We start from the raw sequence: 14,443 nt of genomic DNA on the forward strand, positions 1-14,443 counted from the left end.
TTGGGGGGGGGGGGTGGCGACAAAAGGGGAAGTTAAATAAAACATAAAAGGAAAGAGGTAAAAGCAAAACAAAAAACCAGAAAAGAGAAACAATTGCACAGTTGTTCATTCGTTGAAGAAGATATATATATATATATATAGAGCTGAGTACAGTTGTTGTATGTAACAATTGGAAGTACTGCAGCACAACTGTTTTAAATGATATTGTCAGTTGTCATAAGAGAATGTAATACAGGGCGTCTATCAGAACGAACATATTCGTATGTCAAGTAAATCTGAAAGCGAGTAGGAAAAATTTTGGATTAAAAGATATTCATTGATATTTTGGAATATGTGCGAATAGTTTTGTGAGATTCTGTCAAATTTGGACGATACTCATGATTCATGAGACTTGATTCATCGATTTTTATATTAAATTTAAATCGACTATTTTAATGTATTTTTTTGGTTTAGAATTTTTTCTTGAAAATTATTCTTTACGAAGGACTCACCTCGGAAATTGTCATTCTGCGACCATGTGTTTCCGGTTGCTGACGACCTTCGAATTCTTCCTTTTCTTCCTCCGTGTCCGGAAGCAATTCGGTAACATCGTCATCGTCCAGGTCATCGAACATATAGTAGTCGCCGGATCTTATGGCTACAGAGAGAAAAAGAAAACCGGGTCATTGAAATATTTGGAAAATATATAATTTGACAAAAGCCATGCAAATATCACACAATTTATATACAATGTTATAAACAGTACGTGAGCTGCTCTTTTACAAGGAAAGATTATTAATATTATACAGTTTAAAATCCAACAAGTGACTTGACATTGTTATTATAAGTATTAGATATACAGTTATATACAATCTCGTATTTGCTGTAAAGATGATACTGTGTTTAATGACGTTAGTCGTATGAGCGAGCAAGAATACGGGGAAAAAAAAGCAAAATATTTCAATTACCCTCTCTGTTGGTTTTTGGCGCACGATGTTTGTACAATGGTCGTGATCCCGGAAAGAGCGTATCTACCGAAAAAAAAAGGTAAAAAATACAAAGACGATGAATAATTAACAGAAAATATCTAGAACCAAAAATAGGACAAAAAAATGAAAGAAGGGAAGACGCAAGGATGTAATGTACATAAATATATTACAAGAGGGCACGGATCAATGATTTCTTCCATCATCCCCATTGGCGAATTCTGAAATATCAAAATGACGTTTGACACACGTATATGCCAGATAATAATGTAAAAGGATAGGAATATCTAGTGCTGATTATCTTATCTATATGTGCTGCGTGGAAGCATATGTACAGGACACTGGAGCAGGCATTGTTCTAGGATCTTATGGAGGTTACATGTGTGATGAGAAAGCGGGGATCGTGACGTCGTCGAGATGATTGATTGTCGTGGAGTCTGTAATCCATTCATCCAAGGTGGTCCAATGAAGCTGGATTGACGTCGGTGCCTTGTGGACGTTTGAACAGGCTGATCCGGGGGTGGCTGATCGTAGGGTGGTGGAGAGAAAACTGGAAAGCTCTCGTCAGGCGAGGGTCCCCTGGGATTGAGTTCGCTGCTAGGAGGGGAGCCGAAGGAAATTCGGGTTGGCTCGAGATAACCCTCGAGACTGACCGTCATAATCGCAGAGTTTGGGGTAGGAGCCTGTAATAGGGATGCTGCCCGAGGAGTTAGTGGCGGTGGCTCGTCCTCGTCATCATCTATGGGCGTTTGATATCCCTGAGGCGGGGTGTGACCCGATGACACGCATGAACTGACACTCGATGACCTTGCCAGCGGTGCCTCCCCTTCTTTTGCGTGCGTACATCAAAAATAAGGGATCATTAAAACATCCCCTATGCGTACGAGGACTTGGACTGTTCATCCTTCTCTTCGAAGAACGCCTGGGTCTCTTTGGGGTTGATTTTCAAAAGTTGATAATAGCTGGGTCCTTACCTATCTTGTGGGTTTCTGGCTCTCTGTAACTTGGACCAAGAATCTTCTGTTGATTTGCTTTGATCTTGTCCATCTTGAATTTTAATTTTTGCAAAACGTTCCTCTCGACGCTCTCTTGAAATTCTATTCGCTTCTGGTGCAACTCCTCCAGGAGCTCTGCACCTCGTGAGGCCAAAATACTCATCGCTTTGGTTTCGTCCACTATGTGGAAGAAGTAGTAGCTTTTGAAGAGACGTTTTTGTATTAGTAGAAAACCAAAGCATAATCCATCCCAAACCATTCCGATGTCTTCGCGTGGTACTTCGCATTGGGTATTATCAATGCCAAGTTCAATGGCAGAACTTTTGAATTTCTTTAGGCAAGCTATGCCTAACAATTGAATAAGCCAGCATGCTGAGAATTCCAACTGTGTAGAAAAACTATATCATTTTTTTTTTCTATAATTAGTTTTATATAATATTTGGATGAAAAATTATTTCACCTGTTTGATAAGAACACAGCCGACACCTTGAAGCAGTGCCTTTGAGAATATCACAACGATATTGTATCCAATCAATACGTTCCACCATTTTAATATGGTTCTTATTGGTCGGAGATAAAAATCACTACCTTGCCATAAAAATACAAAGGCACCGATTAAATAACCCAATGAGAATAAATTAGTTCTTTTGGTACCGGCAAGGAACATAATGGATAACGTGATCCACATTAGACTCATCATACATCCACGTTTCAAAATGTCCAGCCAGGAATGAATGTGAGATACAAAATCTTTCACGGGGTTAATAAAGTTTGGTTTATCCATATCCAAAAATACTGAATAATTATGACCAGCGATGAATTCCTTCCCTGAGCTTTCACTGCGTCTTTCAATGCCGAACACAAGACTCTGTCTCACTATCATTAGCAGCAAGATAAAATCGCCTGTAAACAAAACAAATTGATTATGTCAACGTCGTTAATGAAAATTAATTTTTTAAGAAACCGATACACTTACACATAAGTTTTTTTGGATTTGGGGGAAAATCTGGATCTGGAAAATACATCCATTCTTGGAGTCTTCTAAGCATTTCAGAATCACTCCACGGATATTCTGCAATGAAAAATCATTAACAATTACAATGGTAATTAAGATTATCAACACATCATCCCGGTCCGTTCACTTACCGATACAGAACCAGGTCGGTGGTGCCACCACAAGAATATACTGTGCCGGTAATAGGAATATTGAGAAAATTTTCAAAAACGGCCAAACCTTTGACGCCGTTCTTCTCTTCAGCGAGAACAAAATTATTAACCAGATTCCATAAAGTACTGAATAAAAATCTAATCTGGTACCGATCAGTGCTACTATTCCAATTAAACAAAATTCTAAACCAAATTTATAGAATCCGTAATTAAACAAAAATTTCAGACATTCCGGTAAACCCTTATCTGCTTCTGCTCTTGTTATATGGGGAAACATGACTTGGGGCGTTTCTAACGGTAGATCCCTTTCTTGCCTGAAGAACCATTGTCGCACATTGATAATCGCTCTTAATGTCGTTACTGTTACTATACCAATATATCCCTTTAAAAGATCAGGCAATTTTCCATGTTCAGCCTTTTTCATACCAATCCATTCCGCGACATTGTATACAGTGTTGTTACTTGCATATTGACTTTGACCGTCATCAGTGCGCTAGAAAATTTGAAAAAAAATTATGTTCACAAATTAGACAATTTTCTTTAGAATTTTTTTCTATAATATTACTTACCGAGCAATTAATGTTCCAATTATTATGATCGATATATTCGATTTGATAAAGCATTTTGATTACCATTAGCGATGCTATAACAGCAGCCATTGCGTTGATCGCCATTATTTGTACGTTTCTCTTGAAGTTAATCATGATCGCGACAGTAAGGATGAAGAAGAAATTGATTGCGCAAACCTATAAAAAAATGTATCAGAAAATAATATTAGGAGATTTTTCATTTATCTTATTTAAGGATGCTATGGACTTACGTCATTTATACAGAGTAACACCAGAGATACGAAGATAATCTTTTGCATGTGAATTTCAAGAAATAGCCAGATGTAATTGTAAAAATTTATAAAGTGCTTCAAAATACGTTGAAAGAGAGCTTTTCTCTCTAGTTTTGACATTTCTGAAAAACACCAGAATATCAAGCAAACTTTTTAAGAATAAATTTTGATTAATGTCACTCACGTTTTAATTGCTTCAGGGTGTATATGGTAGATTCGGGTTCTGGTTCATTAAGTGCAACATCTGTAGGCGAAGCGATTGGGATCGTACTTGGCGAATGGCCAAGGCTTTCATTCCTGGATAGACTTACAGCACTAAGAATAAAATTCAAAAAATTACAACTCGAAAATATATACATGAGTTTTAATTAGGTTTATGTGAATTACCCCAATTTTTCAATGTTGGTAACCTCGAGGAAATCTTCATGAAAGTAATGTATCTGCAGGACCGTTATGATAACAAAGAAAGTTGGTGTCAATAATCGGACAAACAGATCTTTTGTCTCATAAATTTCTAATCCAATATCCATTTGACTGAAAAAAAGACAGAAAAAATATGATTGAAATCCAGAATAAAGATATAATCATAATAGTACAAAATTCATACAGATCTCTGTCGATATAAATATATTCCCAGTAAGATGGGAAATTATGAAATTGATAAGTATAAACAAGAATTAGCATAATCACTGAGTAACCAATGACAGTTATCCAAAAACCATATATCATTTTTCTCCAGGCGGTCCAAGATATCTAAAAAAAAAAAAACAGTTATTTCTGTAAATGTCAAATTCGTATAAATTACCACAAAAAATATCTGCATTACCTGGAAGATGATTACAAAAAACAAGAAGAGAGACATGTAAATGATTCTGAAGACAGTCATGCGTTCTCCAGTGATACCACTAGTGAACAACATAATGGCAACAACGACAATCCAAAATTTAGTCAGGAATTTTTTCACAATTGTTCCAACACTTTTCATGAACTGACTCTTAATTTCCGGTATATCTTGATTCATGGCTGTAGTGGCAGTAGAAACGGAAACGTGCAACGGCGCAACCATATCGCGCAAGGCGGAAGAGCGTCGTTGCTGCTTACGTTCAGCCATGTATTGTCTCATTGTGACCCAAAACATGGTCATGAATAAACACTGTAAAATGAAAAAAAAAATACAAGATCACAAAAACAATATTAGCAACGTCCATAAAATTTGGAATTTTAAATACAAACCTTGACAATCAGATGCCAACGGCTCAATTGTTCTGTTTTGGCAAATCCAATTTCCGACATTTTGACGCCGTGAATGACGGTTGGTAGTTCTTCTTCAGTAAGATCCATTACGTACACATATTGTCCCAAAAGTAGAAGAGTGGCGTAGAGAACAATAAACGGCGAACACTTCATCATGGATGCCCTTTTGTTTGGTACCATCCAGAGGATCAAAGCCCAGAGCAAGAGGGCAAAGGTCGTCCAGCTGTGATACATGATACTCCAGGTCTACAAGGTCAACGACAGCCTATTATAAATCTCAATCGAATAATATAGAAATAGAATTTTATTTAATATTTCTTAATACCATCATAATAATATTAGTAGCCAGATATGATGAATTAACGACCAGCTGGAAAATCGAGTAAACAGCCATGATGACGTGTTCGATGATTCCTGGTTTATCTTCTGGGACACCTGATAGTAAAATTCTTTCATCAGTAACATATGTCTTGCCTTAATATGTTTTTTTTTTAATTTTTAATCTTTACCCTCGCTAAGTGATTGCATTTGAATGCTGTCGTCGTGATGACCATCTTGGACTATGACACTGCCGGTAGAGTCCTGAAGTAATCCAGTACGACCAGATCCAAAGTGTATGAGCTGTAATATAATAAATGACAATGTTTATATACATAAATTAATAACTCCATAAATTTTATTTACCATTGACCAGTGTGTTTTTAAATCCATCAAAGTACCAGGATCTACAATACGAGTTTGTCATGACACTAAAATTTTGTGATTCATGCAAAATATCCGTATTCCCGCCACCGTTAATCCAAAAGTTTGTGAGAAAGAAAATTCAAGCGTTTTTTCTTTAGAAGTTAGAAAAAAAAATGTTTTAGACGATTATCAAGACTACGTAGAAAAGCTCAAACTCGTTCACGCATATATAAAATACAAGAGTTCATGTGTGTATAGAGTACGTACGGGTGTTCGCTCGTCGGCCAGCGTCGGCGTCGAGACGGGCCTCTTCTAAAACAATGCAAACTAAACATAGCAGCATCCAAAAATAATATCCACAGTGCAGGGATGCAAACGCTGCAAGTAAAAATGCATAAGCCTATCAACTAACAGAAAATCGATAAAAACGGACGACGCAGGCAAAAAACGAAGTGGCCTATTGGCTTCTACACGTTTCTGTAAATAAAAAAAAAAACCAACAAAAAATCGGCGCCTCAAAAAAATCGAGACAAATCTAAATAAATCAACAGTGCGTTTCAAAAGATATCATGCAGGACACGTGATCCTCTTACGCGAACCTTTCGCCTTGCCGACTGCCATTTTTGTGAGGGTGTTCTACGCCTGATGGAAACGTGCCTTGACAAGGGTGTGTCCAGGTTCTCCAATTTCCCACTGAAGTTCGTCACTTTCTTCGCCTGTAACGCTCAGTTAGTAAAAGCAACGCGCGACTGAGCGCCTAGTGCCTCGAAAGCGCTTAAGGGTTGTTAGAAGTATCAAGTCAGCGATTAAGGTTTGACAATTAGCCTTTACCAGTTAGAGTTCAATGAATTGAATATTTACGTCAGCATCCACACGTGGTTAGTTACAAACGCGATGAAGTAGCACAGTCAGTAACCGTTAATGCGCGCGAAAGATGTACCGCTGTTAGAGTCCTCCGTTTGGGCTTAACGCAAAATGTGCTTACCGGTTTTCTAGCAAGGTACTGGGCCTGCAGAGCAAGAACGTAGTACAGCCAGAAGAGCCTCAGAGAATATCCATACGTGGTCCAGTCGGTGTCATCGATGTAGTCAACGTATCTTGGCGCGGTGCAATTAGACTGATAGATTGCGGTAAGTGCAAAGTATCGGGACCAGGTACTATTAAGGGGTATTAACTCCTGGGGCCACTGATTTTGATAGGTCAGTATCACCAGGAGATGAACGATGACCAGGACCATTAAGATCCTACAGAGAATTCCGAACCCCTTGCGCAACTCTCGATGACAGGCCCACCACGTGGACGCGCTGATGAACACCAGGAAGTAGATGGACCCTTCGACGGAGGGCTTTAAAGTCGCGGCGCAGCAAAGTGACGCCAAAACGACGTAAGTCCCAATTCCACCGAGGAAATTGATGATCTTGCTCGAACGGTCATCAGCCTTCTTCGTCGAGCGTCGCGTCGATGAACTTTCATCATCGTCGCCGATGAGCTGTCTTGTCAAACGCCGACAGAGACAGTAAATCGTCACCACGGCAGGTAGGGCGATGATCTCTGATGACAGCCAGAAAAATACCTCCCACGCTGATGCACCGTCCAGTCTCACGAGTCCTATGTGCCTGAAGAGCTTTTCCAGAAATTCGCCTGAGGAGGTCAAAGTTTTATTTTTAATTGCTACACTTTTTTTTTTATGATTTTAATGATACTCACAGTTCTCAAGAATGTGGCCGTAGGGCGGCAGTGCCAGTAGTACTATGTGAAAGGTCAACTGAGTGATGCTGGCCAGGAAGCACAGACAGATGCAGGCCTTCAAGTAGTGACCAGTGTGTCCGTTCATCGTTTTGTGTGTTGGTATTGGTACTACTGGTGAGTACAGGGCCAATGCCAAGTACACCAGCGACAGACCGGTTGGTCTCCATATTGTGCCTGTTTGAAGGAATTATTTTTACACTTTTAGTAATATTGACCTCGTCATTGATCTGTTGACATGATCCGTCATTCGGTATTTTTACGTATACCGTCTGATGGCACGACTGGACCTAATTGCTTTCAGCTTCTTCCTCTCGAGAAAGTACAAGAATAGCATAGGGAGTGAGTTTAAAAAAAAAGATGGCGTCGATGGTATGTTACAATTTTAGGGCTCAGTGTTTGGTAACCAAGAAGAACTCTCTAAAATATCAAATTTGAGATTGACTTTGTAGCTGGTAACATTTTATAATAATTTATAGACCATGTACCGCGTATCTTTTTCGAGCATCCGCACAACCCATAATAAACGAGAACAAAAAAAATTCAGAGACCCAACATGTTTTTGAAAAAAGGCAATTTCCGAATTTCTGGAACTAACGGAATAAACAAACTAATATACTAGAATGTGGGTATGGGGGAGGGAGGGAGGGGGGGGTGGTAACGTAAAAATAGTCGAGGGACTCGTAAATCGTAAAAATACAATGTGGGTCGCGATAATGAGTCCCTAAAACTATTTTCCGAAATTCGCTCGAAAATTAGACAGAATTAAAAGAAAAAATTTGTGAACCGTTACAAATTTTCATAAAAATTCTCTTGTAGCATCAATGCAAGGCGCGTACATTGCATGCGCGTACATAATTAATGCTAAGCACGAACCCGTTTAGAATCGCAATGTTAATTACTTCGTAACGTCTCGACGGCAAAATTAAAAGGGATTCGAGGCATCGCGTTATCACTAGGAAATCCGCTCTTAAGAGATTGGTCGCTGACATGACCCAGACCCGGAAAAAAAGTTATTACGAGAGTACGTGATTCCAAAAACAGTCTATGTAAAATAAAATATTTCTATCATTACTTCAACGTACACCCGTTAGGAATTTTAAGCTGGCCCAACAATTTCGTGCGGGAACTTCACGCTTGAGGAAGCATGTACAGCCGGTTTAGTCCGAATGTGAGACAACCATAGGTTAAGTATCTATATACCTATATATCTATATATATATACACGTGGGTAACATTCTCCAGGTCGTTCACATATCCAATCGCGTTTCAACGTTCAGGAACGTGGGTTGTTCTTGAAAAGGACAATAATTTCTTCCCCATATCAAATTATTATGATGAACAATACGCATAGATGATAGTGGTAGCATTGTTTAGTCTGATTAGAAGTTAATGAAAACATCGATAAAATTTCATATGGCGAGCATTCTTTATAAAATTTGAAAAGGAGACAATCTGTGATATATCGCATGAAATAAAGTCAGTTTACGCGACCCACATCAATAAGCGCCAGAGGCTAAAGGTCAGGGGAAGCGGAGTCAATCTGAAAGCATGAAGTGGAAGTTGAAAGAGAAGTGCCGAAAAGGAAAAGGTCAGACGCCTAGGTCCGTATGGAATTGTTCGTTTTATAGATATAGATATATAACATGGTATACTTATGTATCTTCTATGTACAGCGAGAATAACACTGGATACAATTTTTGTAGACATGAAATGCGATACAGAGTCGACCGACGTCTGTAACTTCACTTGTCTAATATTAGAAGTCGCTTCGTGCGATATCAGCTACGTTCTGTCGCGGCCAGGCGAAAACTTTTGAGTAAATCATCCAGGTTCCATGAGTGAATTTTATTTTAATTTCGATGAAAACTAAACTTTTTTTTCTCCCTATTTTTTACTTATGATTTGACACTTGATCGCGTTTAAACGTTCAATGTGCATTCCAGCTGTTAATATCATTATGCAAATTCTATTATTTTATTCGTGCATTGAATTGTAATCTCTATATGAAAAATTCAATAGGCGTTGTAACTCAGTGTGCGATTACGATAACTATTTTTAATTCCATGACGTCACTCAATCCTATCTGATCCAACTGCAGACGTTCCGCCACGTTATTATTTCTCGTGAGAGAGCAAGAGAGAGAAAGAGACCCAAACACAATAATGGCGATAAGATTCGACGAAAAAAAAAAAAGTGAAAGGATGCTCATTAAATTTTTTTTAGGTTAAAAAAACATGGACTCACATCCGACTAAGGTCACTGGAAGAATGACCCTGAGGAGAGCCACGTTCAGCCAGTACTGTCCCATAATTTGGGTCTGCTAGACCGAGACTCCTGAAAGCAGAAACAAATCATTATAAAAGTGCTCCCCTCGTCCTTGATTTTGCTTTGCACATGCAGGAAAAGGCACCGCAGCTGCAACGTGGGAAGAAATCAATACGAAGACGGCATTGCAACCGAATAACTTCAACCTGGATTCCCAGCACGTTTAGAGCTGCGGCAAAATGCACGCAGACAAAAAGGAACAAAGTGACTTTTCAAAGCAGAAGAAAATTCGTTAGATATTTCGTTACTCAAGAAATGGGTATGTCCGATTGCGACAAGAAAAATTCCATTCTAATCGCCGAGTCTGTGCGACCTGTAAAATTTTTAAAGAATTTCATCGATGACACGCGTAAAAAAAAAGAGTGAGCTCTAATGACTTCCTATATGCATCATTCAGAAGTGACGTAATACTCCGAACAAGTTAATTCTACATATATGTATGCGATCCGTAGAAACTGGTTTTATCGACATTTCGAATTCGCCGAATTGACTAACCCTTCTGGTTAACGGCGCACTGGCATTAACTAATCGTAAAAATAAAGGATTTTCCTGAAGGTTCGCGCACAGGTGCAATTACCCTTCCGGGAAGGTACACTCACAATTAGTGATAGGTTGATAATGACTTTACAAGAATCGCACATGATTTTCAAAAACAGTTGCGTGGTGCATTATTTATGAAGATCCGATAATGCAAACTATTTATCATCACGTTAAATCCGCTCACTCCGGAAGGTCGTTACGCTTTGCGTTTACGCGTTACGTACACGCGAGCATGTCGTATTCTAATTACGCAAGTGCTCTCCGTCATGAATTGAAATTTTGATACACGAGCAATGTATATCGAGCTATTCATATCCCGTCATGTAAACGTTACGTAATCGTATATCTGTTTTTTCATTTTTAATAAATAAAAATTACAATTTCTTAAAAATTTTGCTCGACTTCTTGCATCAAAAGGGTGCGGTAGTTTTAACGTGCATGCTCGTAGTGACGTGCTGCTTGATATGAATGAAGGACGTAGTTTCATGGGGATGGGATTGTATGGGATGGGCCGCACTACTGCGGCACAGCCTGAGCCGAAAGTAGGCCGCATCGATTGTCCGAATTTAACGTTAGCGCAGGTGCGTCCGTAAACAGAGACTTTCGGGACACAAGGAATACAATATCAGATTGTATAACATATAGGTCATCATTCGACAGCATTTTATTATCAATAGGAAAAAGATAGGGGCTATCGTGCGATGATAGAGAGAAATTTTTTAATTTATCGTGGATTACTTTCTTCTTCTTTTTTTCTTCACTTTCACTCTCTCATAAAAGTTTATATTCTAATATCAAGTTATTCGAGGTCAGTCATTTTTATTTCTGATAGATCGATAGCTCCTACGAGAAATAAGCCCCTTGAACCAAAATAGAATAGGCTATCGTACAATCCTACTGTTACTGTGTATTTAGTGACTCCGCCAAATATATTGGGATTGATAAGCTTTCGTTTTGATTCTGAGAATATACTGTTATCAGGATTAGATGAGATGATTGATATCATGCGGTCATCGTTGTAAATCAATTTATCATACGGCTTGAAATATCTTTCGATGTGATTAAACTAAAATGCTGATTTTTTCATTTTGATAAGATATTCATTCGTGTTGCGTCGACAGTGAAAGGTGTATTAAATAATAATAATAAATCTCGTACCGTTAAATAATTTAAAAAAAGAATAACATCGTTTATGGAAATTATTAGAATTGGTTTATATGATTGATAACATTAAGAGATTATTATCGAATCTTGTTATTTAACATATCCATTCCTGTTAAGGGCGTGATTACACGCCGTGTCAAGCACGTGGTTTTTTTTTTTCGTGTATTACATATTACGCGGGAAAGTGCGTGTGACACGCAACCTTACGGTGTTAATTAAGGGAATGCAGGGTGATCTGTGGGTCATGGTAGTATCAGCCTTGGGAAGAAAAAAAAATATGGGCACATATGGGTTTTCAAAATGTGTAAAAAAAATATGAGACAATTACAGGAAGTCTAATTGTTTCATAGTCGTTATGGTATACTGCGTTTTATTAATTTAAAGAAATAATTTTATTGTCCAATTTATTATGCTGGAACGTTTTGCTCTCGTCATTTCGCAACAATTTAGCATCGCGCGCGAATGTACTGAGAATTTCTTCTCAGCAGGTGAGTACACACTCGCTCGCCGTTTCATTCTAATGAATTACATATATAAACACGTAGCACCTACCCACGTGTCAATTTTCCTTGTATTTCCTGTCTTTGTGTCGTTTCCTTATCATTCCTTGCGGTGAGAAGGTCAATTTACAAAAAGTAAAACTTTCAAGTAATGATTCAGGCTGGACGGCTTACGAGATAGCCAGACACTGCCGCTCAGACCTCTTTCAGACGATATAATTTTTCGCAGTGCGCCTAGACCGGCATGGCGCCGTACTTAGAAATAACCATAGGTGTTGCGGGTGCCTTCGCATGTAACGACCTACGCCGTGGACGGCTGTGTCGTCGTTAAAGCGCCCATTTCAATCCTGCACGGCACAACGCCGTCGACAGCTTGAAATGTAGAAAGCGATAAACGGACATATTCGAGCATGCAGATTTTTTGCCGTCCACCAAATAGAGTCGCTATCACACTTTTTGACAGTTTAGTGCAGCGAATGCAAAAAAACAAAGACAAACTGAATTGGACAGCGGACGGCATGAAGCCGTACTATAGGATTTCGCATTCACACCGGTTGCTAGACGGTGCATCCTTTGGTATTCACGGCACCATGCCGGACACGTCGCACGGCGAAAAGTCGTATCATCTGACAGACGTTTTATGGCCGAAGTATTCTGGTATCTGAAGTTCTTATCGTTTGGGAAAAAACAGGGATATGAACTGATATGTAAGAGGCAAAATACAAATACTAAAATCAATCTATCGGATTAATTCTATTAATAAAGTTCCATGGATCAACAATTATATTTCTGTATCCGAATTATTCGTCATTATCTCAGGACGTATATAAATCTTGAAAATGTCACCCTTATACTATAGTACTTTATGGTTTCTATGGTGAAGAACATAAATCGTATTCCCCCATAAAATATATTACGGGGTCGTACAAACTACCCCTATTATTGATGAGGTACCGGAGTATCTGTGAGAAAGTGAATCAGTGTTGTTCCTAGGGCCAGAAAATATTTCTGATGATTCATTTTGGAGCACCCTGTATATATGAGTTAATTAACGTGTATTCAGAACGAAGAAATGTATACTGACTGACAATCCAGGAAAACAAAAGGGAAAGGAAGTTGTCAACTCAGTAGATGCTTGTAGTAGGATAGTTCGGTATCGAGCTGCTAATTTTTAATGCCACCTTATTGAATAAATGATTCACCTGGGTTCCTCGATGAAAACTTTCAGTTCATCCCGAGGGATCACTTTCACTGTACACGGGAATCAAAAGATTCACATTCACAATGGACTCGTATTTTTGACAGCCTCGTGCACTTTTGTACTCTGTGTTTACTAATACACGATTATCACTGATAATCGTCATTCACACTGTCACTGACTTTAACACTTTAAATATATCGAACGGACCAAATGATTGTTTAAATTAGTGATGATTTTGTGCGTGGGATGAAAATCTATTGAAGCCACGCAATGCGAGAAATGCGATATAGTAATATAGTTAGGCATATATATACACATTATTATACTCAATACCAGCGCGGACCGACGTCCACGAGCTACTGATGCATCGACAGACGCCTACCGTCGCGATGCCTGAACTCTTTCGAGCGCCCTCTTTAAACTGACAGTTTCTAGATGGCGCTCAAAGACGGTGAATAATCTGCCTTACCGACAGTGATAATTATCACATTGTCGGTAATTGGTATTTTTTACTGTTTAATGATAAAATTAAACATAATCAAATATAATGTAATGAATTAATGATACTTGGCAATGATACTAATATGATACATTTTTCACTTCGTTTATCTAGATTGTTTAGGATATTAAAAATGTGAAATTCAATAACAAAGCTTAATTTATTAATCTCTCGATTAATCTCTGTGCACGATACAATTCTTTCGAAAAACCATATCGAATGGTTAACCATAATTTAACAAGATGACTCCTCGATGATGTTCATCAAATGTCAAGCTGCCTCATCATCCAATGAAAGAATGCGAGTATCGAGAAACTGAATCCCAAAGGTACAGCCGTAGCCCTGATCCATCCCCAAACACTGAAAATTCAAAGAACAAGAGAGTCAAGGATGGCCAAATCATGAAATTTGACTACGGGTCAAACTACAAAAAAAAAGTCATTAGGAACGACAAGAACAAAAAAAAGCGATTCTATGCATATCAAATGATTTTATTGCATTAAACAATAATATATATATTGATTAAAGATAATACTTCGGGAGGACTAACTACACGGTA

General features: G+C 38.4%; 1 protein-coding gene across 5 annotated transcripts in view; it reads right to left on the reverse strand.

Moving 5' to 3' along the window:
- LOC107274985 (piezo-type mechanosensitive ion channel component) overlaps window positions 1–13,756 on the reverse strand; it is a 22,197-nt gene extending 8,441 nt beyond the window's left edge. For 2 of the 5 annotated variants that reach the window (XR_003058112.1, XM_025079752.1), the window contains exons 1-21: window positions 13,387–13,755; window positions 9,900–9,989; window positions 7,614–7,829; window positions 6,892–7,547; window positions 6,506–6,622; window positions 6,174–6,218; window positions 5,732–5,843; window positions 5,548–5,657; window positions 5,202–5,468; window positions 4,795–5,121; window positions 4,576–4,721; window positions 4,356–4,502; window positions 4,153–4,283; window positions 3,948–4,090; window positions 3,697–3,873; window positions 3,107–3,620; window positions 2,937–3,032; window positions 2,421–2,863; window positions 1,940–2,345; window positions 948–1,010; window positions 492–637 (exon numbers count right to left, since the gene is read on the reverse strand). Coding sequence is in view for 3 of the 5 variants with exons in the window: in XM_025079752.1 (XP_024935520.1) it covers window positions 492–637; window positions 948–1,010; window positions 1,940–2,345; window positions 2,421–2,863; window positions 2,937–3,032; window positions 3,107–3,620; window positions 3,697–3,873; window positions 3,948–4,090; window positions 4,153–4,283; window positions 4,356–4,502; window positions 4,576–4,721; window positions 4,795–5,121; window positions 5,202–5,468; window positions 5,548–5,657; window positions 5,732–5,843; window positions 6,174–6,218; window positions 6,506–6,622; window positions 6,892–7,547; window positions 7,614–7,829; window positions 9,900–9,963 (4,326 nt within the window). In the remaining 2 variants the exon portion in view is untranslated. Of the gene's footprint in view, window positions 1–491; window positions 638–947; window positions 1,011–1,939; window positions 2,346–2,420; window positions 2,864–2,936; window positions 3,033–3,106; window positions 3,621–3,696; window positions 3,874–3,947; window positions 4,091–4,152; window positions 4,284–4,355; window positions 4,503–4,575; window positions 4,722–4,794; window positions 5,122–5,201; window positions 5,469–5,547; window positions 5,658–5,731; window positions 5,844–6,173; window positions 6,219–6,505; window positions 6,623–6,891; window positions 7,548–7,613; window positions 7,830–9,899; window positions 9,990–13,386 lie in introns of all 5 variants that reach the window. The other 3 variants (XR_003058111.1, XM_015754655.2, XM_015754656.2) reach the window with 3 other exon arrangements.
- Window positions 13,757–14,443: the final 687 nt, after the last annotated feature.

Source organism: Cephus cinctus, unplaced genomic scaffold, assembly GCF_000341935.2.
Source record: "Cephus cinctus unplaced genomic scaffold, Ccin1 Ccin1_scaffold0123, whole genome shotgun sequence".
Classification (NCBI taxonomy): Eukaryota; Metazoa; Arthropoda; class Insecta; order Hymenoptera; family Cephidae; genus Cephus; species Cephus cinctus.